General features: G+C 36.8%; 2 protein-coding genes across 2 annotated transcripts in view; one reads left to right on the top strand and one right to left on the bottom strand.

Moving 5' to 3' along the window:
• The window catches only part of LOC110103346 (UDP-glucose 4-epimerase GEPI48), a 55,797-nt gene extending 36,973 nt beyond the window's left edge, over positions 1-18,824 (bottom strand). The window contains exons 1-6 of the mRNA XM_020832012.2: positions 18,558-18,824; positions 15,986-16,035; positions 15,081-15,216; positions 10,359-10,460; positions 10,053-10,280; positions 6,752-6,833 (exon numbers count right to left, since the gene is read on the bottom strand). Of these exons, the coding sequence (XP_020687671.1) occupies positions 6,752-6,833; positions 10,053-10,280; positions 10,359-10,460; positions 15,081-15,216; positions 15,986-16,035; positions 18,558-18,743 (784 nt within the window). The 5' untranslated portion in view covers positions 18,744-18,824. The remainder of the gene's footprint in view (positions 1-6,751; positions 6,834-10,052; positions 10,281-10,358; positions 10,461-15,080; positions 15,217-15,985; positions 16,036-18,557) is intronic.
• Positions 18,825-23,321: 4,497 nt separating this feature from the next.
• LOC110103347 lies at positions 23,322-24,448 on the top strand. The gene is made up of 3 exons (XM_020832015.2): positions 23,322-23,523; positions 23,714-23,876; positions 24,013-24,448. Exons 2-3 carry the CDS (start codon positions 23,796-23,798, stop codon positions 24,280-24,282), a joined length of 351 nt encoding a protein of 116 aa, XP_020687674.1. The 5' UTR covers positions 23,322-23,523; positions 23,714-23,795; the 3' UTR covers positions 24,283-24,448.
• Positions 24,449-26,391: the final 1,943 nt, after the last annotated feature.

The raw sequence follows: 26,391 nt of genomic DNA, 5'->3' as shown, positions 1-26,391 counted from the left end.
AAACATTGTTGTCCAGAACTTTTCCTGCACTATTTAGGGACATTTTGGTGAACCTAAATCTGTCCTAAGTTGCTGTCCAACCTTCTAATCCTGCCCCTAACACTTAGACAACTTAAGTCCTTGTGGTAGGTTGCTGTCCACAGCATTTCAGCATCATATTGAGGCATTAGGAGCATCTTACCTTAGCGTCTAGGTGTTGTCCACCACCCCGGAACTTCCCCTAGCAACCCCTAGCCTTCACCCATGGATCCGTAACACATCCAGGCAACTCTAGACCTCATAGTGGGCCAATTGGGAACTGTTACGCAGCAAATCCACAACACCCAGACGGATTTAGCAGACTTTAGGCGACAAACGAGTGATCGACTGGATAACATAGAACGCATAGGGAACCCCACTGTTTACACCCCTTCTAGGCCGCATTCACCTTATGGTGATGACACTCGGACCGATCATGGACTGCAACGAGATCAATACCGTCCTAACCCTAGGCCCAATCCAGACCCCTTAGCAAATGAGAACCCTTGGAAAGACAACAATGCTCACTTGCTGAAAAACATTAGGATTGATGCCCCGACTTACAATGGAACCCTTGACCCTCAAGTCTTCTTGGACTGGCTCAAATCCATGGATAGTTATTTCAAATGGTACAACATTTCGGAAGCTAGGAAAGTTAGGTTTGCCGAAATGAAACTCACGGGTCGAGCCAACCTGTACTTGACCAATTTAGAGAATATGCGTGAGGCTCGAGGCGAACAGCCCATCACCGACTGGCGAACTATGAAGCAAGAACTTAGGAGAAAATACCTCCCTGCGTCCTATTACCCTAAGCTCCTCGATAAATGGAATCGACTGACCCAGGGGAGCAAGCCAGTTAAGGACTACATCTCTGCCTTCGACGATTTCCTGATTCGTTGCAACGACGAAGAATCGGTGATGTAGGATGGGTAGGAGCTCCAACAAAACTCCAAGTGTCTCCTCACAAAAGCTGAAAAGTACCTTCAGGAAATCTGAAATTTTCAGATTTTTCTGGGTAGAAAGAGTAAAGGAAGTTTGGGAGAGGCTTCCAGCAAATGTCCAGCCTTGGCCTTGGAAGACTTCGGCCAGCATAGGACTTTTAATTCCCAGAATAAAACTCCAGCAGAGGACTTTGCACAACTCGACTAACAGCCAACAGGATTTGGAAAACTTTCCAAAGAGAAAGGTTGCTCTTACGGATGGGTTTCAAAGTAATTTCATAAAGGAGAGGGGGGGAAATTCCAATGATTTAGTTGACGGGATTGAGGGGCTGAGGTGTAGTTAATTCTTAATTCCCTTAATGGGTTTAGGAAAATAAATTAGGAATTAAAGGTTCAGGGAATTCGGCCAAGAGTGGTGGGGGGATTTCAAATTGTTTCCAAAGAGTTGGGGATGATTTAAGAAACAATTCCTATTGGAATTATTTGCTAGGGCCGGTGGTTATTAAAGCCCAGGAGAGATTTAGGGAGGGGATTTGGGGAATCTAATTGGTTGGGGAAAATAGGAAATTAGTTAATTAAAATCCATTTGAATTTGAAAATTCAAATTGATTTAATTAAGGATTTTCCTAAAATGGAATGGCAAATTAGGCAAGATTTCAAATTTCAAATTAGTGGAATTTGAAAATTTGAAAAACCGCCCAAAAATAAATCTCCCAAATTAAGTTTGAATTACATCATGAATGAGATTCAATACTTTCCTAAAATAGCTTTCTAATTTAGGAAACTATTTGAAACTCAAAATTTGAATTTCAAATGATGAAAATAATTTCCAAAATTATTTGAACTCTTTAGGTAAACATTAAGGTGGCATTGACTCCTCATTCATGGGGACAAACAAGGGTGGTCGGAAGGAGGGGGACGGTGAAGATGATGAAAATAACGACGAGGAGAAATAAGAGGGAACAAACAAAAGACAAGAGACAAAAAAAAAACTAAAGATACAACCGCGAGCCCGGACACATCCTGCGGCTGACGGTACTACGTTGCCCTTCTCCAAGGGACTTCACGCCACGAGCCCGGACCCATCCTGCGGGCTGCGGCTGGTGGAAACTCCGACTCCCTTCCATAGGGATTTCACTAAAGTTCTTCCCAAAGAATACAAGTGCAAAACACCAATTTTATTATAATTCCATCATACCTAATACAAGAGAAGGGGCCTCTATATATAGGCCTCAAAAGAAATTAAAAGACACATTTGCCCCTTGGGCTTACATAAGACAAGAGCGTAAAAAAGGGAAATTGCAAAACTAAATTAAAATACACTTAATAAACGAAAATAAAACAAAGTGATCTCGATCGTCGATCTTCAGCTCCTCGGATTGGCATGGACGGTTGGATGTCCGCATCAATCGGCTACCCCAACTCAAATCCTGTCCATGTTTAGAGCTGGCCTTAGGGAAGATCTTTGAATTGAACTTTTTGCTAGAGGAGTAGACTCGTTAGAAGCAGCCTGCAGTCTAGTTCTCGACCTCGAGGAGTCTAAGACCCATTCCCAAACAAAGCATTTTGACTCCCGCTCAACTTCTTATAGGACCTCATCTGGACAACCCCAAAACTGACCCTCGGGTTCTACGGCGAGCCGACCCACTGCTAGTTCGGCCCCACCTCGCACATACCTTAAAGGTAAAGCCCCCGAACGTGACACTTCCAAAACCACTTCAGGAACCAAGTGTTATAGGTGTCATGGGTATGGGCGCATTGCTTCGCAATATTCTAGCCCCTACAAGGTCACCATAATTGAAGAAGTGGATGAAGACGAGGACAAACCTAAAACTGATCTAATTCACCATGTTGATGAGGAAGAAGATTCCTTCACTGAGGACGAACCTGTTACCTTACAAGTTGTTAGATGTCCATTGTCCCAACCAAAGCCAAGTGATGATTGACGAAGGACCTCCATTTTTCATACCTTTATTAAGATTGGAGAAAAGATCTGCAAAGTTATCGTCGACAGTGGAAGTTGTATCAATGCAGTCTCTTCGGCTATAATTTTCAAACTTAACCTCAAAATTATCCCTCACCCAAACCCGTATAAGGTCTCTTGGATTAACTCGACTACCATAGAAATTAAAGATCGGAGCCTTATTCCTATAGAATTTGTGGGATATTAGGAAAAGATTTGGTGTGATGTTTTGACTATGGACGTATGTCAAATTATCCTTAGTCGCCCATGGTTATTTGATAACGACGTTCATATTTATGTGAGGACGAACACCTGTGTGTTCGAGCATAACGGGAAGAAAATCAAGTTAATACCTTCACAACCCAAACCCCCTAAGACGGAAGCCAAGCCTACCCGACCAAACAAAACAAAGGGCTACACCTCCTGACTGCAAAGGAAGTAGAAGATGAGATCAACCAAGGAACCACCATGTACGCCCTAGTGGCTCGGGAAACCAATGAAGAAGTAGGTGAACCCATTCCTGAAGAGGTCCGCCCACTCCTTAAAACCTTTTCTGATGTTTTCCCTGAAGATTTACCTAACCAACTGCCCCCTCTGCGTGACATACAACACGCGATAGACTTGGTACCTAGAGCATCTCTACCCAACCTTCCTCACTACCGTATGAACCCCACTGAGCATTCTAAACTGAAGAAACAAATAGATGAACTCCTACAACAAGGATTCATCAAAGAGAGCCTTAGCCCGTGTGCTGTTCCTGTACTTCTGACTCCCAAGAAGGATGGCTCATGGCGAATATGTGTTGATAGCCGCGTTATCAATAAGATTAATGTCAAATATAGGTTCCCCATTCCCCATTCTACATGACATGTTGGACATGATGACCGGAGCAACCCTCTTTTCCAAGATAGATCTTAAGAGTGGTTACCATCAGATTAGAATCCGTCCAGGAGACGAGTGAAAAACTGCATTCAAAATGAAAGATGGACTTTATGAGTGGACTGTTATGCCTTTTGGTCTGAGTAACTCCCCAAGTACCTTTATGAGAGTCATGACTCAAGTCCTCAGATCCTTTCTAGGAAAATTCGTAGTAGTTTACTTTGATGACATTTTAATATATAGTACTTTGATGGATCAACATCTCAATCATATAACACAAGTTTGTGAAGTTTTGAGGAAAGAACAGCTGTTTGCTAATCCCGCCAAATGTAAATTCCTCACCGATAGTGTGACCATCCTTGGATTCATCATATCAACTCAAGGAATATCTGCGGACCCAGAAAAGGTGCGAGCTATAAATGAGTGGCCAGAACCCAAGAACATTAGGGATGTTAGAAGTTTTCATGGATTGGCTACATTTTATCGGAGGTTTATTCGAAATTTTAGCACCATCGTAGCACCAATAACGGACTGTCTTAAGAAAGGGGAATTTCAGTGGACGATAGCCGCCACTAAGGCTTTCGAGGATATTAAGAGGAAAATGGTAGAAGCCCTTGTTATGCGTCTCCCTGATTTTTCTAAAGTTTTTGAAGTAACTTGCGACGCATCAAGTATTGGAATAGGAGTCTTGTCACAAGAAGGACATCCTGTGGTATACTTTAGCGAGAAGTTAAATGACATTCGTCAAAGGTACTCTACCTACGACAAGGAATTCTATACAATCATTTAGTCCCTTAGATACTGGAGACACTACTTGCTCCCCTAGGAATTTGTGATATTCTCGGATCATGAAGCTTTTTGATACATTAACTCACAAAAGAAGTTGAATGCCCGTCATGGTCGTTGGGTCGAATTCCTCCAAGAATACTCTTACACTATTAGACATAAGGCCAGAGCTGAGAATAAAGCAGTTGATGCGTTAAGTCGTAGGATAATGGTCACTAGAGAGATGAGAACGGAGGTTGTTGGATTCAAATGCATCAAAGAAGACTATAAGGAATGCCCTGATTTTAAAGAAATATCTTCATCACTAACGACTAGAAATAAACAAATAGTGGATGATTTCTTGTTGGAAGACAATTATTTATTTAAGTCTCAAAAGTTGTGCATTCCCAACACTTCACTCTGTGAATTCCTCGTTTGGGAGCTACACACGGGAGGCTTAGCTGGACATTTTGGGCAGGCTAAGACCATTGCAGCATTTGAATATACATTTTTCTGGCCCAGCCTTAAGCGGGATGTTAGTATATTGAGCAAACGTTGTCATACCTGCTAACTAGCTAAACAAAGGAAGCAGAACACCGGCCTCTACACTTCACTTCCCGTCCCAAACTGCCCGTGGCAAGATGTTAGTATGGACTTTGTTTTAGGGCTACCCAAAACTGTTAGGAAGCAAGATTCCGTCTGTGTAGTAGTAGATCGCTTTTCTAAGATGGCTCACTTCCTCCAATGTGCCAAAACGTTTGATGCCTCTAAGATTGCCAAGTTATACTTTGATGAGATTGTCCGACTTCATGGACTCCCAAAAACAATCGTGTCGGATCAAGATTTCAGATTTGTTGCCACCGTGATTTATTCTCTAGAGGGCCCACTTAATTAATATTAATTGCTCTCTCTCAAATACTCATGGACGGCCCCTTAATTAGCTCTCCTCTCTCTCCAAATTAAATTAAATGCTCCCCTGAATCAGCCCCCAAATCCCTCCCTTTTGCCGTCCATCTCCTCCCCTTGGATTGATTTGAATTTTCAAATCAAATCCCTCTCCTAACCACTTAAAATCTGAAATTATTTCATATTTCCTGCAATTAACTATTGCTCTCCCATCCTAGCCGACCCCTCAATACTTCTTGCCGACCACACCTCTTCTTCTCCTCTTTGTGTTGTTGAGCTCCACCAAGAGAAGACTATTCTACCACCAAACTCATCCGCAAAGCATCTCATAGTCATGAATGGCGGATCCTGAGCTTAAAGGCGGACTCGTATTCGATAGCTACGGAAACATCCACGTTCTCCGATCTCTCTTCTTTGACGTGGGATTTGACCACGATGACGACACAGTTGGAGACTACTTGGATCGAATCCTCCCCACCCTTGTGCACGTCATCGACGGACAATTTGCAGACTACGAGTGGATTATTGAAGGTAATCATTCCTTGCCACCTCCACATCCTACGCCTCCCTCTACACCTCTACGGATCGCCGGTGTCCTCTACCTCGGAGTGATCTCGTTTCTTGTGTAGTTCTTCTTCCTCCAACAACCATAGACGTAGAAGAGTGATTTTAAGCCTCAAGGTGAGACAATCGCTTTGTTAACCGCCGGTATATATATATTACTCTTTATGCTTCTTTTTGGGTGATTACATGCATCCCTCAACTTTCAGGCAGAAGAAAACTGCATTCACTTTATGTGGATCTAAGATTAGAAAATTAAGTGTTTAAGAAGATTTCATGCAGGCCTTCATTCAAATGACCAATATAATATCTTCTGAAATTTAAAGGAATCAATGATAAATATCAATAGTGGCTTAATCATTATATGTTCCAAACTTGAAGGAACTAGATTTGCTTTCCACCCCCTCTCCTTTTTTACTTTAGAGAGAAAAAGAACGGAAGCCTCATTCAATTTACTTCAACTCTCTTTGTTCCATTCTCATCTCCAAGCAAATACTACTTGATTCAATCGCAAATTTGAATCTCCAAATTTCTCGAGCTAATATATCCAACAAACGCTGCATAGTCTGCCTTGCATAGATTTTATGGTTTTACACTTCAGATAAATGCCAAAAAGTGAATACCAAGCTTGCATGTCCTTAATTTCATGATTAAAACACGGCACTAAAAGTAGTGAGCCAAATAAGGTAAAATAAGGAGAAGTTGATAAAGCATGTACCTATGTTTGGGTCCTGGAAAAGCTTCTGGAGAGCTGCAATATGTCCATCCGCTAGATCCACAACGTGAATATAGTCACGAACCTGGACTAATGGCCAAAATAGAAGTTACATATAATAGACAACATTACCATATATTAAACACTATAATACAGTTGGACAGTAAAGAAAATATTGTACGAACAATACATATGCTGAAAGGAAAGTTTTTGAACACAACATAAATTGATCAATTATCACAATCATCTCAGCTTGTAAAGTAGTTGGTAATGGGGAAATCAAGCATTCCACAGTAATTAAAAGCTTGAATCAACAAGGAAAAAAAAGAGATTTTTTTCGACCAATATGATATATATAAAGTCAATGAATCATAAAATTGAACATTGTCAGGTAATGTTAATACTGTTCGAGTAATGACTAATCCCAGATAATGCTGAGCTTCCTCTTACTTCCTCCGCCATGTTGTTCCTGCAGCATTTTACTTTGGCAACGGACTCTTCCTGCCTGGCTACTAATTGCAGTGGATTGCTCTAAGGCCCTAAGGTTCTTCCGTTCTTACATGATAAACAGATCCAACAAGCATGCTTCCTTCTGTTTTTGCATTAATCTACGATGGCTTTCAACAGCTTCTATGGCGGGTCATCATTGGCTGGGCTGGCGGTGTTCACTTTCTAATTTCCAGAATATGACTTTTCTTTGCTTAGTTCATGGTTTAGGAATTCCAAAGGGTTTTTTATTAATTATAAATACAGATCTTAGCATTTGCATAGAACTCAATCAAGTATGCTGATGTAGTAAAGTACAAACATGAAAACTGCATTGAATTTTATTGCTTGCTTTGTCTAAGTTGGGCTCCTCCAAGCATATTATATATGAAAAAAAGTAAATGGTATTTACACAATAAATAAATAATTCAAAAAAGGGGGCAGGCGGCTAGGTGAAGGAGGAGGAGCACATAAATTACAATCCATCCATGGATCATAATATGATTTTTTGTATAGTAGGCCCCACGACACCTCTAGAGTGGAATTCACTAAGGATAAGTGGGGTGGGTTCCACACTGTGGAACCCCACAATCTTCAACACTACTCTTCAAACTGGAGGGTAAAAATCTACCATTCTAAGTTTACTTACAAAATTCTTGAACGCGAAGTTGTTGAGTCATTTGGTGAATTTAATGGCAAGTTAATTTTATGTTAGTACATTACTTGATTTTTAAATCTTCCATGATGATTTTAACAGATTTAAGTTTGCATATTCCTTGGAAAATTGCTCTAAATTTGGATTCAGAGCTAGATCTTGAAACAACCAGTTATTTTTTGTTCCTCAATGTTATGAAATTTCCTCTAAAAAATATACAATATATTGAAATGGATCTTTAATCCACGTGTGATCCAGCATAGTTTGCATCAATATAATAAACTCCAATTTGTAGAGTATCCTACTTTTTGTAGAGAATTCCTTTTCTGAAACTTGATTTATAGTTTTATGCATGAATTGATCGATAAGATTTTTTGTAAAAATAATGTCTAGAAAGGTGTGAGATAGATTAATTTTTCAACTAATCTTTGATATTATCCCATATCTACTTCTACTCTTTCTTCATTTTAGCCCAATTTCTGACATACTTAAGTTGAGATTTTACAATTTTTTTAATCAAACATTTTTGTCTCTTTTAGTAGGTCAATGATATATTTTTTTTTAGAGAAGAACATTCCTTGTCCTTAATAAGCAATTGTTATCCCCAAGTAGTATTTGAGTTTTCCCAACTTCTTGATCTTAAAGTTTTAAGTAAGATTTCTTCTGAGTGACTCCTTTTATTTATTGCCAGAACATCTAATTATTATTTTATCATCAATATATACAATGAGAAATAAAATCTTACCAACAATTGACTGTTTTATGAAGATTTATCATAGGATACACAATTGGTTCTGACCTAAAATAACCCTCAATTTTTCTCAACTAGGCTTGGGATGAGCAATGACGGTTTCAAACCCAAAAAAAAAAGTGTTTTAGTACCTATAACATTAACGAAGTAGATATTTCAATTTTGAAAATTGGAAGGCATCATATATTCTGAAGCATAGGCTCAACAAAGATGCTAGTTTATATTGGCATGTTTAGAGATACATCGATGGAAAAGCACGGGAATTCTATTATATTGTCCAGTTCGGGCATTCTTTTTTGGTGGATAGTAAAAAAATTATGATTTATGGTTTAGGGACGCTCAAAGAATACCAAAGTGAAACAAACACAGTTAAGCTCCAATTGCTCTAACTTGGATGCTTTCATTTTCTGTAGATAAAAATTAAAAAAAAAAGGAATTGCCCAGACTATAGTAAATTCCTTTGATGATAATGAAATGATTTCAATTGAACTTGCATAATTAACAGAATAAACGTCAATAACATAAGCATTTGGCAACAGAATAAAAGAATGGGATGAGTAGGGGAAAAGTGTGAAAGTGCTTGCAGCATTGATCGAGAACCTATAAAACAAAAAATACAAGAACTTTTATAGTGCAACTTAACACACATATAATGGTCCTATCACAAATAATCACTAGTGGCAGAAAATTAATAAAAAAATAGCCATAGGAATAGTAGATGAACATTCTCAATGTGCAACTTTCAAGGGCAAGAAATTGTTAGATAAACATTCTCAATGTGCAACTTTCAAGGGCAAGAAATTGTTAGACCGGTCCAGCCGGTCCACGCAGGACCGGCCCAAACACGAATGGGGCAAAATGCCTCCGCCTCTGGTTTTTGCCACATGCACCGTAGGAGCTGATGGAGCTTTTTAGGAAGGATTTTTTAGGGATTTGGGAGGGAAATTTGAATGTATGAACAGTTTAGGGATTTCCTTTTGATTTGTATGTATTAAAGACTTTGTTTTCATGGGGTTAGCGCATCTTGAATTTGGCTAAAATTTGAGATCTCTTAGATTTAGGTTTCCTTTGGGCTCTAGCGGCGTCTAGAGATTTGGGAAAGATCGATCCTCTTCTCGAATAGAGGATCAAGTGTATCTTACTATTTTCCGTTTCGCTTTCATCAAGTAATACAAATTATCTACTGTTTTTTGTGATTTTGTGCGGATTTTTTGAAGAATCCTCACTGTTTTTAGAAGATTGATAGGAAATACTTGCGATCAGAAATCAACCATAATACTTAACGTAGGAAACAACAAGCATAGCGTTCAATCTGGAACTACAATTTGAAACTAGTAAAAAACACGGAATAAATTTTACCCAAGAAATTAAGAATATAACCGGCTAGAATCAGATTTGATCAAAATGATTACCCCAGTTCCATCATTGGTATTGTAATCAGTTCCAAATACAGTAAGAGATGGTCTCCTCCCTACAGCAACCTGTTGTATATATGGCATAAGGTTGTTTGGAATTCCATGGGGATCTTCACCAATGTGTCCGCTGGGATGAGCTCCAATAGGATTGAAATATCTTAACAACATTATCTTCCAGTCAGAGCTGGCCTTTCGTATGTCACGACATATGTCTTCAATAATGAGCTGCAGTGATCCCATCATGTTACTGGAGGGATAGGCATGCTTAGTAATGAAAAAAATTAATATGGACTAGACAAAAACCTTCGTTCGTCCATAAGGATTTGCTGCAATAAGAGGAAATTCTTCAGTACAGGGAACTTGTATTGGCCATCCATACACGGTAGCCGATGATGAAAAAACAAGCTGGAGCAATAATCATGCAAAGAATTGATTAGAGTTTTCTAATAGTAACATCTAAGACCAAGGAGAGATAAATAAACTTTCACAAGTCATGCCAATTTATGTAGTGATGCTACACTTCCAAGAAGATTCCCATTTAAAATAGGGGGGGCTATATCAGCGGTCATGAACTAATACCATAAAAAAGTGCAATGAACTCTCCAAGCCTTTTTTTAATATATATATATATATAAGATGTTTAATTCAAATATAGTATGTTTTACATAGATATAAGATCTTTCATCTATATATAAAAGGTTAATTAAATACAGTATCTTTGACTAAAATATAAGCTTTTATTAGGTATAACATTTGTAAGTCAAACATAAATTATATAAGCTATACCAATAAGATTATATCATTTAGTGGATTAAAAGCTTTTCCACTAGCACCACTAAATGTGAACTTGAGAAATTTAATGGGATCAATGAATTCAGCAATTAAACAAATGAAGAAGTGCTTCCACTACCAAAGAACTCATTATTCCACCAAAAAGATCAGCATCAAAGGAGCAAGTGAGTTGCTCCTTTAAAAAGAACAAGGGGTACCCTAAGTCCATCATAAAACATGTTTAGTATAGCAAACGCCCAATCTATCAACCAATACCAAACCTCTATTATTTGTGGTGAAACAAACAAATCTTGCAATTAATTGCAAGAGCGAAATTTCAAATGATGTAGCACAAGGATACACCGGAACCTGATGCTTGAGGGAAAATCGAAGAAGGACAGTTGTTCGGCTAACCTTTTGTGACCGGGGAAAACAGCTTACAGTAGTTCTAATGACTTGGAAGAAGGATAGTAGTTGTACAAATGTTCTTGCGGCTTACAGCAGTTTTGATAGCCTGGAAGAAGATGGACAGCAGCTGGACAATTGTTCTTGTGGCTTACAACAGTTCTGATGACCTAGAAGAAGGACAGCAGCTGAACAAAACCCAGTCGATTCCTGCGGGTTTTGAAGGTGGCTGATAGAAGCTGGACATCCACGTTGGAGGTTCTGGAAGGGGAGACAGCAACAGTTTGTAGTATGCGGTTTTTGGTGGAAGAGGGCTGGATGACAGGAAGAAAACCAGGATGATTTTTAGCGGAGGTAGAATGGGCGCATTGTCAGCTGCGGTGGCGGAAGAGGAGAGGAGAGGGGTGGCCACTACCTAGATTCATTCCAGGATACAGAAAATCCAAATTCTAGGATATTATTTCTCAACCAAAAAACTGAGATACAATAGAGAGAGGAAACTTGATAGGAAATGGATGGAATTTCATCAACATTAGATCACGACACAAAAAATTTAAGAAAAAAATACAAAAGAACACTTTTCTTGTTGAAAAAACTAAGAAGAAAAATATAAGATACAATTGGACCTTCAATTGAAGAGGAAGATCTGAATCTCTCAAATCCCTAGCCGTCACCTAGAGCCCACTCGACATAAATAAAACTAATTCCAGCAAAATCGAGCATCCTATAAAATCACTCATAATTAGCCTTAAATAGGCTTCCCTAATTCTATCCCAAATTAGTCTTCTTTCCCTAAATAATTTCCTCTCAGATTTGAATTCAAATTAAATAAATTTTCTAATTAATTCCCACCCAATTTTAATTAAAATTTTCCTATATAATTTTCCCTTAATTCTTCCTCACATAATTAAAACTTTCCATAATTAATTCCTTCCTAATTATAATTAAAAATTTACTAAACAATTCCCTATCTTTTCTTACCCGTGCCCACCCTTGTGGGGCCCACCGACTCGGTCACTGGTCCATCAATACTCCCCTATAGAAGAGCCACCTTGTCCTCAAGAGGAAATGAAGAAAATTGTTATCGAAGCACTGGATTAATAATAGCGGACTAGAAAATGGACTGATACTGGGTTGAACGATCTCTACCTCGAGTATGTCCTTGATTAATCTCTCAATCTCTTCACTTTGAATTTAGGGATGATGATATAGACGAGCATTAGTAGGTGAGACTCTTTCCTATAAGATGATAGCATGCTCGCATTCCCGAGGAGGAGGCAACCCTTGAACTGGTTGGAACACCTCTTGATACAGCTATAGGGGTGGTTGAATCATGTCTGGTACTTCTATCTTCTCCCATCTTTTTCTCCTTCTAAACTCTACAGTTCCACCAAAAATCTCACTCCTTAACCCTTTCCCTTCCTTGGAAGTCGCTCCAAAAATGGCTTCTTCTATTTTTTCCCCAACATTTCTACCTCCTGATCTTCCCTACTCCTTATTGGATTAGAGTTTCCTCCACTCCCCTAGCCGCGCGGCGAAGAGAAGAATAAGAGGTGGAGATCTTGGAGGAAGTAGAGAGAAGACCTCCTCTAGAGCCTACTCCTAAAGAAAATATCGATAGAAGTTATGGGGAGAGGCATAAAGGGATTGGGCATGATCGAAGGGGTGCTGAATTTGAAATGAGATTAACTGAATTTGAAATGAGAGGCGTTGATTATGATCCAAGAGGTGCAGAATTTAAAATGAAAGAGGCTGAATTTGAAAGGAAAGAGGCTGATTATGATCGAATGGGTGTTGAATTTGAAATGAGAAGGTAAAAGTTTGACAAAGGGTTTGGGTGAGAGGATAGAAGGGATGATTAGGATACTTGAGGGGAACCACACTCTTAGGGAATGAGAATTTATGGAGAAAATAGGGGGAATAGAGGAGATATGGGAGTGAGAAAGTTGAAAATGTCTATTTTTGAGGGAGAGAATGCACATACGTGGATCTACAAGATGGAAACATACTATACCGTCAATAAGTTGACAGGGAAAGAGAAATTGGTGGTGGTTGGGATATGCTTGAAGGGGAAAGCATTGGCATGATACCAGTGGAGGGATACAAGGTGGCCTATATGGACTTGGAGGAACTTCAAGGATTGCTTGTTAGAATATTTTTGAAATAGAAGTGGAAGAAACTGCTATGAACAGATCTTCGCTCTAACGCAGGAGAGGGCAGTGGTGGAGCATCGTGAGTAGTTTGAGCACCTGGTCAGCCGACCGACTGGCTTCCAGAGATTGTATTGGAGGAAAATTTTATGAAATGGCTCAAATTAGATATTCGAGCGGCAGTTAGAGTGATGAGGCCTCATGACTTGGGAGAGGTTATGAAGCTAGCCCAGTTTGTGGATGATCAGAGGCACCTAGAAAAAGGGGCTAAAGGCAGCAGCTTGGGAGATTAGTATAGTATGATCACCATCTTTTTGACATTCAAGGAGTCGATAATGGGTATTCTTAGAGAGACCTTGAAGGAGATGACTTTAGGAGAGAGACCTGGGGGAAACTTCAAGAAGCTCACAGAAACAGAGTTTTAGAAAAAGAGGGCTAATGGGCTTTGTTTCAACTGTGAAAGATATACGTACATCGGGGCACAGGTGTAAGGATTAAGCTCTTTAGATTCTCAACATTTGTGATAACGAGGAAATTGAGGTGTTACCCAGTAACTTCAACCAACACTCCTAATAAAGGAGAGAAAGCCATATGACTATATGAGATAATAAAATAGTATTTTTCATTTTTTTACTTTGAGAATAATGAGGGACTTTTGGAGGGGAGTATTGATGGACCGGTGACTGAGCCAGTGGGCTTCACTACAGCGAGCGGTGAGCAAAAGAAGAGAGGGGATTATTAAGAAAATTTTTAATTACAATTGGGAGTGAATTAATTAGGGAAAGAAATCTAATTTTAATTTAAAATCTGAGAGGGAATTATTTAGGGAAAACCCAGGGGAATTAATATTCATTATGTAAGGGGGAATCAAAGTGGAATTGTTTGGGAATGTATTAATTATATTTGGGAGGGAATTAATTATTAAAAAAAATCAAATTTGAATTCAAGTATGATAGGGAATTATTTAAAGAAATGGTGTTGATTTTGGAGGAAATAAGGGGAGCCTATTTAAAGCTAACTATGGGGTGATTTCAGATTATGCTTTATTTTGATGGAATCATTTTTGCTTTAGGTTGAGTGGGCTATAGCCGATGGCTAGGGATTTAGGCGAGTCGGATATTCCTCTCCAATTGAAGATCCAACTGTATCTTATGTTTTTCTTCTTAGTTCTTTCAAAAAAAAAAAGTTCTTATATGTTCTTCCTAAATATCTTGTGTCGTTTTGTAGTTTTGCTGAAATATCATCTACGTCCTATCACAAGACTAACACAAAGGTTGTCTTTCTTAACTCTCCAAAGTCCAAACTAAGAGTCTACGCCCACAGGAGAAGAGGTTCCATAACTTGTTTGATGTATTGTGCAATTTGTCAACTCTAACAATAAGTGACTGCAATCTACTTAAAACTTGAGACAGAAAGCATCATTTAATTGAAGACATTAGTACTTGTATGTACTCAGCAAGCTCTGGTTTTAAGTCCTATCCATAGAAGTAAAATGTACATCTCCAATGCAAAGAAATTTAATCGTTTAACAACAGAAGAACAAACTTGGCAAAAAATAGTGACTTATCTTAGCAATGGAAACACACGAATCAAAGAAAGAAGGCATGATAAGTCATGACACTAGGTGCTGAGTCAGCTGACATAACTAATTATTTGTTGGTCTTGAAACATGACCCATATCAAGCAAAATATTACTTACACTTTTGCAGCCATGTGCAGCCATGACTTCTAGCAGAGTTATTGTACCAATAAGATTGTTGTCATAGTAACTCAACGGCTTCTGCACACTTTCTCCCACCGCCTTCAACCCGGCAAAATGAATAACAGCATCAAACCTGCACAGCATAGTTTGAAAAACAAGAATATCAATATATAAAATGTGCTAATTGGAAGAATATTACTATTTAGATAAAAAATATGCGCGTTACAATAGCAGACAGAAACTACGCGATAAACAAGAAGTTAATGTGCATAAGCAAAACTTCTACCTCAACAGAAGGAAGCAATCTTTTAGCAATTAACTAACAAAAATAAAATTCCTCGGGAAAGGAAGCAGTCTAAAACTCCTCCGAAAGGAGAGATTATTCTGTGCCGACAACGGACACAGTTTACTGTCCAGAGACGAATCAGGTGCAGCCACGTCATCCAGTACCGAGCAGTATCGAGCTCGTTTTCGGGCAGCACCGAACCGCGGTACCGAATAGGGGGTGACGTGACACATTTTCATTAGGCTCTGGATGAAATTCTGCGTCCGCCCAGAACAATTCATCCTTTGGAAGACAGAGGCGCAGCAACTGTAGATCACGTCAAAGTCTTCAAAGGCCATGCAACACGCCAAAAAAATTGTATGGCAGTGGAACTAGTAAAAGAAAAACAGCAACAATTGCCCCAAAGGGAAAAAAAAAAAGAGGGAACTTTGCACACAACTTCTGTAGAACTGGTCAAAAAATCCATTAGAAGTGACAAAATATCAGTAAAAAGATCACTCATAACCATGCTTGACGACCTAGACAAAATAATGAAGGTGAATAGCTTGTGAGATAAGGCAAATAACATTGTTAAACAAACAATAATTTATATTTTATTTATTTGGGTTTGCGTTACCTCGTTGAAGCAAAAATCTTGTTTAACGCCTCTCTATCACGAAGATCAGCCTAGAAAACCAAAATTATGTTTTAGTACATGGAATATATTAAAGGCAGAAGACTGCAAAATAACACCTCCTAAAGGAATCAGAAGACTGCCCAGCACTTATCACAAAATTACGCCAATAAACAAGCTATTGTCTAAAACAACCAACAATGTAATAGTAAACGATACCTTAAGCAAACTCAATATGCAGATTAAACTTCACGGTAAGGTCACCTTTGGTTGCTAGAGGAGCAAGGAAAAGAGCACTCTTTTTTATTATTAAAAAGGTGTACTGTCCGATTGTTGTGAGTGTGCAATTACTATTCACAATTAAGCTTTTACTGTGCACACTCAAAAAAATCGGATGCATCTTAGATCCAGACTCCACATGTAATAATCTCTTCTTTACTAGAAGTGTTGGTTGAAGTTAGTGGGTAGGATTTGAGTCTAATATGAAATTTACCTAACCCCGAGAACGAGAAACCGACCCATTTATAATGACGATCAAAATGTCTGAACCAAAAATTACTTGACTGGAATTTGACTAAACCAAATCCAACATATTAATTAATAAGTTTATCATATATATTCCATAGTTTTTTAAAATCAATACTACTAATTTAACACATAATTGACCCAGTTAACACTGAGCCTAGCCCTTTTTACCCAAACACAAATGAAAATTGGGTCAAAATTTTCTACCCATACACGACCCAAAAATTAATCGGGCAACCGAAGCATGAATTTTTTGAGTTTGGTCTAAGTCAAATCATTTATTGACACCCCTAATTATTATTAGAAATTTTTTAGAATAGATATGAAAAAAAAAAAACACCATAAAAAGACAAGCTGAGAATATCCCTCGTAAAAGTTGCATCATTTTCATAGCTAAACCTGCAGCAGGGACAATAGGAAGTAGTAAATTTGAGAACTTGCATGAGAAATTCTCGGTGAGTTTTCTACTTACACAACTCTCCTTGGCCTATTGGTTGAGAGCTTAGGCTTCCAATTAAAAGGTCCAAGGTTCGAGTCCATGTGTATGCGTTGTGTGTGTGAGTTTGCCTTAAATGGCCTAAATGTCCCAAAAAAAAAAAGTTTTCTACTTATCTTCTGTTTTTTTTTTTTCTTCCAGTAGCAACAGTTTATTAGCTATTAGAGGTTTGCGTTAGGTCCCAACTGATTCCCAAGATAGAGAAGCAAAACGTATATAATTAAAAAAAAAAAAGAAAAAAGATGACGAATTTAAATGATTTTGAAATAATTTGCGTTCAAACCATTTTTTTTAATAACAATAATAATAATATAAAAAGAAGAGTATATTGTACACTGACACAAAAGTCAAAAATAACAACCAGTGGGAAAAAGTTGTTGAAGGAACTTTTTAATTATGACCAAATTTTTTAGTAAAAAATCCAATAGGCATTTCTGCACCGGAGCCAACTTAACGTCAATCACAACAGATTAATGGAGGATTAAGGGCATCTCCTCGCTAACTATAAATAGAAACTTTTTTTTTTGTTTTATCTCGGTTATGAACAATGTGACGTCAATATTGGCTCGCGCTATTCACCCGAACGACAACGGAACGTCATTCTCACTATTGTCATACTTCATTGATGAGAAAGAATATAAATAGAATATTTTTTTGATGTTAGAAATGGAGTTCCCTTGAAGATGAATTAATATTTGATATAATTGTTACGGAAGTTTTGAAATAAAAATATATATATTTTCCGTTGGAGATATCCTAAGTCACGAAATGAATACACCAAAAAAGTTTATATATGTAATTTTATCATTAAATTTGATCTCTATAATACATTGTCAATCTGAAATCTTTGCAATAAAACTCACTCAAAATACCAAAGAAAGTAACAAATTACACTAAAAAAATACATAAAAGAATAAAACTAATATTAGAATCAAAGATAATCAATAATTCTAAATAGTAAATAAAAGAATCATTGCAGCAAAATTATGTGAAAAAATATAGATATTGTTAAAACATATTTTGAAATTTGAATGGAACATGTACGATAATGATGGACTTTGTATTTACCCAATTTGTTCTGTGTTGAAGTTGAAGATTTGGGCAGGTAAAACATTATTCTAAATAAAATTGATATCACTTTAAGGAAAAGCGTAAATTTCGAATGGAAAGAAGAGTCATTCCAAGCTATTTCCACTTCGTAGCAGGTGGGAATCGCAGGAACGTCTCTTTACGATGACAAGGATTCCAACCTTTTCCGCCAAAGAATCGAATATAACACATCACTCAAATGCACATATATATTAAATCCTTGATCAAAATACCTGAAACAACAAAACTAAAACCGCAACGCAAAAAATGGATAGAATCTTCCTAGTGCATCAGAACACCTTCAGCCAAATGCACCCAGCTAAAAAAACAAAACCCTAATTTTCCACCGAACTTGTAAACTGGGAATTCGCAAAGGAAATAAAATCAAAATAAGTTCAAGAAGAAAATTGAAAACTTCGTGGCGGGCGACATTTTAATCAATTCAAAATCGTGAAGCCATACTACCTGATGAAATACTAGGTTTTTTCCAGCGTCGCCAGCAAGCTCCTCAACCCTCCTGACGGCGACTTCAGAGGAGTTGTCTAGGTTATCTACGACAACCACGCTGAACCCTTCCTGGAGAAGCTGCAGCACCGTGTGGCTCCCAATATATCCCGCCCCTCCCGTCACCAAAATAGTCTTCGTCCCCATGGAAGCGATCGGAAAGAACTCCAAAGATGAAGAAGAACGGCACAAGAGGAACAACAGAGCAGAGGAAGGCAGAGCAACGAAACTTCAGTCTTTAATAACGGAAGAAGAACGATGGAGTTTAAATAGCCAGGATGAGGTTATTCGTACCCGCCGGGCCGAATGGTTGAACCAATAGCACAGCTCCGTCCGATCTAAAAATTTAAAAAAAAAATCAAGATTTTCTTTTTTTCATTAAAATATTATTTAAGAGTAATTTAAATGGTCGTTGTGCATGTACAACTCCAACGCCCATAGTAATTGTAGATGAAGAAATTTGAGCTATCCTGATCAAAAAATTAATTAGAATAAAAATTTTAGTTATTGAATCTAGTTTATAATGTTTATAATTAATTAACAAAATTTTATATTATGCTAACATTAATATAATTATAATAATTTAAACTCATGTTTTTTTTTTCATTGTTGATTCATTGTGCTTTGGATGCATAATTTTCATTGAGAATCTCCATAGTGATTGATTTGTACTAGAAAATTATTATATCCATCAACTTTAAAAAAGTTAGTTTATCCGTAATATAATTTTACAATCATATTTATAATAAGCTGGAACTGTCCTAAACAAACCCTTAATGTAAAAGAACATGTGGCACTCATAGTTGGAAATAAGCGGCCTTATGCTCGTTGGATTCTTCTCATCAACATGCTCGTTTTGACTATAAACATATAAGAATGAAATTTTGTTAATTTGAACTCTCAAATAATATTAAAGTTTATAATTGCTGCAGGCTAAAATATACATGGCAATAGAGTTAGATTTTCTTGTCTTAGTGTTGTACGGATATCCAGCACACAAATATACAAAAAAGTAAACGTCATAATTTTTACATGGAAAACCAAAAAAAGAGAAATAGCATGAGGTCACACCAGTTGAAATGATTCAACAAGAGTTTGAGTAAATTATAAGTGTATATTATCTCCTTGAAATTGAGGATTGTCAGATTACAATAGTCAACAGTCGTATTGAAATATGAAGGTCAAATGGAACTTCAAAGTCTGTCTGTGATTGAGAAGAAATTTGATGTCAATTGACAGTAGAGCAGAAGTCCGGTGTCCATAAGCGGCTGAGCATAATTCAACGTTAATTGAAGGTTGGGCGGAAGTCCAGCGTCCGTTAGTAGCCAAGCAGAAGTCTGATGACTGTGGCAGGGGTGAAGTTCAATAGTGGTTGAAGAGTCTAATGGCAAGAAAACTCTATTACTTATCTTCCTTCTCTTCATGCTTGAATCCCTCTTTTCATGAGAAATGAAGTCTATTTATAGGTTTCTGTGGCATGACCAGTAAATAAAAGGAAAATCAATAGTAAATTTGGAGTGTTTTGAATGGACGGTCAATGTTGAATCTCTTGATCATGGGCCATTTATTGGGCATTTGAACATCTTAATGATATCAGAAATTGACAATCTTGAGCTCGTTGGATTAGTTTCGTCAAGCTGCTCGATTCGACTATAAGCATGCCACCTTTGGAAACCGTTTGGTAATCCACATTATGATTTGAACTTTCAAAATGTGCTTCGGGTATTTCATTTGGACTCGGATTAAGTCGAATTTGGTGTCGTTGGGTTTGTATTTTTGAGACATTCAGTTCGACTATAAGTTTGTTGAAATCAAAGTTCAAATGGTCCCAGATTTAATTTTTTAAGTTTCCAATTTGATTTTGCATTGAGATTCGTGTCCAATCAAGATAATTTATTGATGATATATCAATAATAAAATTTTTGAGTGCTTGATGTAGATTCTCTTAGATTTGAATCAATATAATATTGATATCATTGTGTTCTTCTGATCAATGTATCCATTTCAACTTTTAATTTGTTGAAAATGGATTCATAAAATTTTGTATTTTATTATTAGATTTGAAATATAAGAATTGTGTCAATATTAGGGATGTCAATTTTTGACACGACCCGAAACACGATCCGAATCCGACCCGAAAAAATTTGGGTTCGGGTCAACCCGAACCCGAAACGGGTTGGGTTCGGGTTGAACAAATCAACCCGTTTTAAAAATCGGGTCGGGTTCGGGCTGACCCAGTTACCCAAAATTGACCCGAAAGTGACACGAAAACTCATATTTGACCCGAAAACCCGAGATTGACCCGTTTTTTACCCGAAAATCGAATATTGACACGATTTTGACTCTAAAATTAACAATTTTAGATCAACTTCAGGTCATTCGTGTCGGGTCGGGTTGACCCGGACCCGAATCGGGTCGGTTTCGGGTCCTGAAACCTGACCCGTTTTTAAAAATGGGTCGGGTTCGGGTTGACCCGAACAGTGTCGGGTCAGTTTCGGGTTCGACCCGAACCCGACCCGCCGACCCGAATTGACACCCCTAGTCAATATATACGCTTTAGTGAATATTTTTATAAAGCATCAATATTTTTATTTTTTTTTCACAACTTTGTTATTTATATGGAGCATGAAAAACATCCTTAACATTTTCAACATTTTTAATTAAGCTACATGCTTCATATGTCAAGTTTTGTACGCGAGTTCGCCCTTTAACTTTTAAACAGATAGCCCATAGCCCATTAATTTTTAGCCATGGACCGTAATGGCAATCAGGCCTTTGAATATACTGGGCCTTCCCCTAGGATGCCTGCCCCGTCCATGTGATTAGCGGAACAACTCAAATAATAACTTTCAAATAGGAAAATATATTTTATTTAAGGGTTTATTTGGTTTGATGAAAAGTAAGCATAAAATATTATCAATAAAGAGTTTTAGAAATTCATAAAAAGTTCTAATTCAATTATATGAATTCAAAACTAACGCATTTTTTTATTGAAGTTTAAAAATGCACAATAAACTAACTTCAACCTCTTCGTCGATCGTCGCAGCCCCAACCACCTATGGTCGTTGCCAGATGCCAGCGACATGCCGGCAGCCATCACCTCGCCATCTTTCTCTCCACGACTCCACTGCCCATCATCAAACGCCACTATTCCTTACCACACTATCGCAATCATCTTCGCCGGCCACCACAATTATTAAGATTTACATTATATTTATTTTGCTTCGCACTGAATAAAAATAATAATAATTTGTAATTTTCTTTTATTCCTTTAACAATTTATATTACATTCATAATTTAAATGTTTAAATAATTTATTTATAGATGATTCATGGATCCAACTCTATATCAAAATATCTGAAATGAATGTTACTGCCTTTCTCAGCCCCTTTGATTATGGAGCATAATGCAGGCGGATTTGTCATCGGATGCTGTGTCACATCATTTGATGATGCTGATCGCATCATCTATATGAGACCTTTTCCCCACATGCTACATGCAATCCACAATCATAGAGGATCAGATCTCCTTAACATATTTATATTTATTTGGCTAACTTAAGATCTTGCATGCAAGATTTTATAAATAACCTGAGAAAGGGATATAAGCGAGCCGGCTAGACTTCGATTCGGTTTGATAATGAGCTAATGAGTTGAGTTTATCGAGTCATGAGTTTGAACACAATCTTATAGTTGAACTCGTATATTATTAACACGACCTGATAGCCCGACGTAAAAAAATGTTCCAAACAAAACCTATATCTCAACAGTATGAATATTCACATTTACTCATGACTACTATTTTTAAGATGCTGATAAACAATTCAATATAGTAATAAAGATCAAGCTAAATTCATTTTCCTTTAATATTACCCAATGTTTTTAATTCACTTAAACTTATTAAATACTATCATCAATAGCTTCAGAAAGACCGGCAAGAAAATCTAAGTTGGTGATACTATGAAAGCATTCAGATATCTCAAAGAAACACATCAACAATATAATTCTTCTGACGCAGCTCATCTTGATCTGTTGGTTGGGAGCTTTAGCTACTAACCAAAATGTCTTGCGTTTGAAGCTTGTGTATGTAACACGAAAGTGATTAGGATGTTGTAGTTGAGTAATATTGGTGCTCAAGAGATCATAATTGATGAGCCGGAAGACTGTATTCAAATGATGACAGAAGAATATAATTGGGTGATAATTGTTGGACCATATGTTCATTTATTTTGTTTACATATTTTTAATATTTTAAACATTCCATATATTGATGATAATGACATACACATTATTAGAAAAGTGTTATAATTATAATTCTTTAGTTTAGATGATAAGTTCTAATTTTATATTTAGGAGTTCAATTATTAAAGGAAATTTGATCAATATTGATAGTAACACAAAACTAATAATAATTAATACTAAATTAATTACTGAACAAAAAGCTCAAGAAATTTTATTGTATCTTAACTAAACTGATAGAAAAATCTCGACCTTTGTTGACATTGTACATGAGCATCTTTCCCCTTCCCTTCAAATCTTATGCTGCATAAGACGCCAAGAGACTTAAATTTGTTCGGCTTGAGCCCACAATAATATTCTTCTGATAAGACATAGATTGAGAGAGAGAATCTTAAGTTCTCCTCCCCCTACTTCTATGGATTGTCAATAAATGGGATACTTAGCCATTCTTCTTATTCAAGGAAGCTGTGCCTGAAGAACAAGGACATGAGAAGAAGGTAATTCAATTAGTTACTTTCATTGATATAAAAAACGATAAGATCTCTCCATTTTTTTTCTTCTTTCCTTCTCTTTGTTCATAAATTGTTTCAGGGAGTTCCAGGCGTGAGTTTTTCTGAATTAGCTTGTAAAAAGAACGCCATGAATTGATTTTCATGTTCTGCAAGAGGTTTCAGATGTCGAGATGTGCGGTAAAAAGAACATCTTTTGTCCAACTGATTTAGCAAGCTGGTTCCTTTTTTTTTTGTTTGCGCAGAAATATCACTATATTAGACTTTTTTAAAAAAAGAACACCATGAATTGTTAATCTGATAATAACCAGTACTTAGTTTTTTTTTTTCCTGGATATCTGATATCATCAGGTCTTCTTTATGTTGACAGCAACAGTAGAGACTTGGATTTGATCTGTGTTCATATGCAAGATTCAATCTGCAGAAGTGTTTTATCCAGTTGAAGACGAGCAATGGGGAACTTCTGTAAACAATATGAAAAAGAATACATAAAGATAACCATGTTAAAGCACGAGGAAACCTTCAGAAACCAGGTAGGCTATCAATTGGTAATTCACTAACCTCTGCCTTACTAAGAAAAAATTTTTCTAACTCAAAAAGCTTAAACTAACAAGAAAAAATCAGTAACTTGACGTTTTCATCGTGAGCTTCTGCATGTATATGTTACAGGTCCACGAGCTCCATCGACTTTACCGAGTGCAGAAGAAACTAATGAAAGATCTTAAAAGACAGCGGGTATCGTCAGGTTTGCAGAGCAACAAAGAGAAACGGAATGCAGATAAAGAGAAAGCTCCATATCAATTACACAACAGTTGCCCAGAAGAAGAGAGCAATCTTGAGCTGACACTAGCCATTGGAAGTAGAAGGAAGATGAAGCTGCTTTCAACAGAAACGTTGGAACAAGTTTCTCCTTGTCTTCAACTGAGTCTGGTTCTATGAAGCTAATTAAATAGAGATGAATGGAAAATGTTTCTGATGAAGAGCTTTTAGAATGAGAGGAAGAGTGCTTTTGATGTTGAAGCACAAGAGAGGCAGAGCAAGAATAAGCAGTCAGCCTGGCTCTGCTGTACTGTTTCGTTTTGAAAACGGCATGATTAATTAGCTTTTTCAATTCAGAATAGCCTTAATATTCTGTTGTTTTCATATTAAAAATAACTAAAATTTAAATTTTATTAAAAAAAATTAATTGACACAAAATCAGAGTAGAGTTCATTCCTCATCTCTTTCATAATGATTGTTTCAATAGTGGCGAAGTCATAAATTTTATTCATAGATCCAAATTAAAATAGTTTTATTTGTCGTCTCATCTCGATAGTTAGAATACTAAAAAAGCTCTGTTTGACGTCTCATTACCGGAGTCAAGAGGAACTGTAAGATCAAAATTAATAATGCAAATAACATGGCTTTTAAAGCTTAGAAAACATAAATATATGTCATGGGTGGTCTTCGTTTGGGGGCGCGAGAGGAACAAAAAGGAAAATGAAAGCCGCGCTAAAGGTTGTGAGTCGCGAGTCATGAGAGAGGAGAATAAATGGGAAAACGAAATAGGCGGTTTGGGTCGAGGGAAAGCAAGCCATTTGAAATCGGTCTCCGTTTGGGCCTGCACACGCGCGCATAAGAGAAACTCGCTCTAGATTGCCTGCGCATATCAAGATTGATATATATTAAATTATATATAAATATTAATAATGTTGTAGTTTAACATTATCCATAATTAGCTATTTATAACTATTTTTTTATTAGATGAAAGTGTAATATTTTATATAATGTGAGCTACGTTGTTACGTAGAGTGAGTCACCACAAATTTACACTTTAAACCCTCAGGTTTTTTATATGATAGTCTAATAGAGTAATAGAGGAGAATTGATTTTTTTTTTTTTTTTTTTTTTTTAAATTCTATGTGCTTCATGGATGTACAAAAAGCGTATGAAGGATCATTGGGTAAATTCATTAATTAGCAATGTATGGGGCCGAATAATTAATCATGTTTTTCACGTGAATGAACAAAAGCTTTAAATTTAGAGCATATAATTTAAATTGATGTTTATTCATTTGGATAATTAAACAATAAAAATTAAATTTAAAAATGATATTTTCATATTTATCCAACATCTTTCACTTGCATACATATAGGGGTGTCAATTCGGGTCAAATGGTCGGGTTCGGGTCAAATCCGGAATTGACCCGGCACTATTCGGGTCAACCCGAAGCCGACCCGTTTTTAAAAACAGGTAAGGTTTCCGAACCCGAACCCGACCCGATTCGGGTCAGGGTCAACCTGACCCGACACGAATGACTCGAACTTGACCTAAAATTGCTAGTTTTCGGGTCAAAAAATCGGGTCAATCTTCGATTTTCGGGTCAAAACTGGTCAATCTCAAGTTTTCGGGTCAAATAAGAGTTTTCGTGTCAATTTCGGGTCAATTTCGGGTCATTTTCGGATCAATTTCGAGTTGCTGGGTCAAGTATCACTTATACTAAGCTAACATAAAAATATCTAGTATTATCTCAAAAATATCTAGTATTATCTCAAAAATATCAATTGCACTTGATTAGTTCAAGTATGTTTTTATCCCTTATACGTACATAATTTATAACGTGCTTGACATTGTTCTGTTGTGCATTCATGATGATCACAAATAACAAATCTTTGAGTTATAATTACTAGTGCTATGTCATTGGCATTATAAGGTTGATAGTTTATGCAATTCATCCACCTCTAACCTATAGATGATCTCATCATTTTGCTTTATTCTATCTAATTATGAAAAATATTGTTAAAGATTAAACATGGAAAACTGACTTCAAATTGGGCAATTATAATAACACAATAGTTTTTTAATGATAATTATAGAATATTTAAAAAATTTATTAAATATTTTTAATAATTTTTTAAATTATGATTAAAAATAAACTTTTGCCACAATTTAGCCATAACTTTTTTAAACTATATGGCTACATAATTATTTTTAATCACATGCTCATTTTTTGTCATATAATAATTAGTCAACAAAAAATAGAGATGAAAAATGTATGACCAAACAATA

This window comes from Dendrobium catenatum, unplaced genomic scaffold (genome assembly GCF_001605985.2).
Source record: "Dendrobium catenatum unplaced genomic scaffold, ASM160598v2 fragScaff_scaffold_665, whole genome shotgun sequence".
In the NCBI taxonomy this organism is placed as follows: Eukaryota; Viridiplantae; Streptophyta; class Magnoliopsida; order Asparagales; family Orchidaceae; genus Dendrobium; species Dendrobium catenatum.
Note: the sequence above shows the minus strand (reverse complement) of the source record. Positions and strands in the feature narration are given on the sequence as shown.

Bases quoted from the DNA above. Each gene is read 5' to 3' on its own strand.
- LOC110103347 (XM_020832015.2), top strand. From the start codon at position 23,796: ATGGGGAACTTCTGTAAACAATATGAAAAAGAATACATAAAGATAACC. The intron at 23,877-24,012 runs GTAGGCTATCAA...TATATGTTACAG, and splicing joins AGGAAACCTTCAGAAACCAG to GTCCACGAGCTCCATCGACT.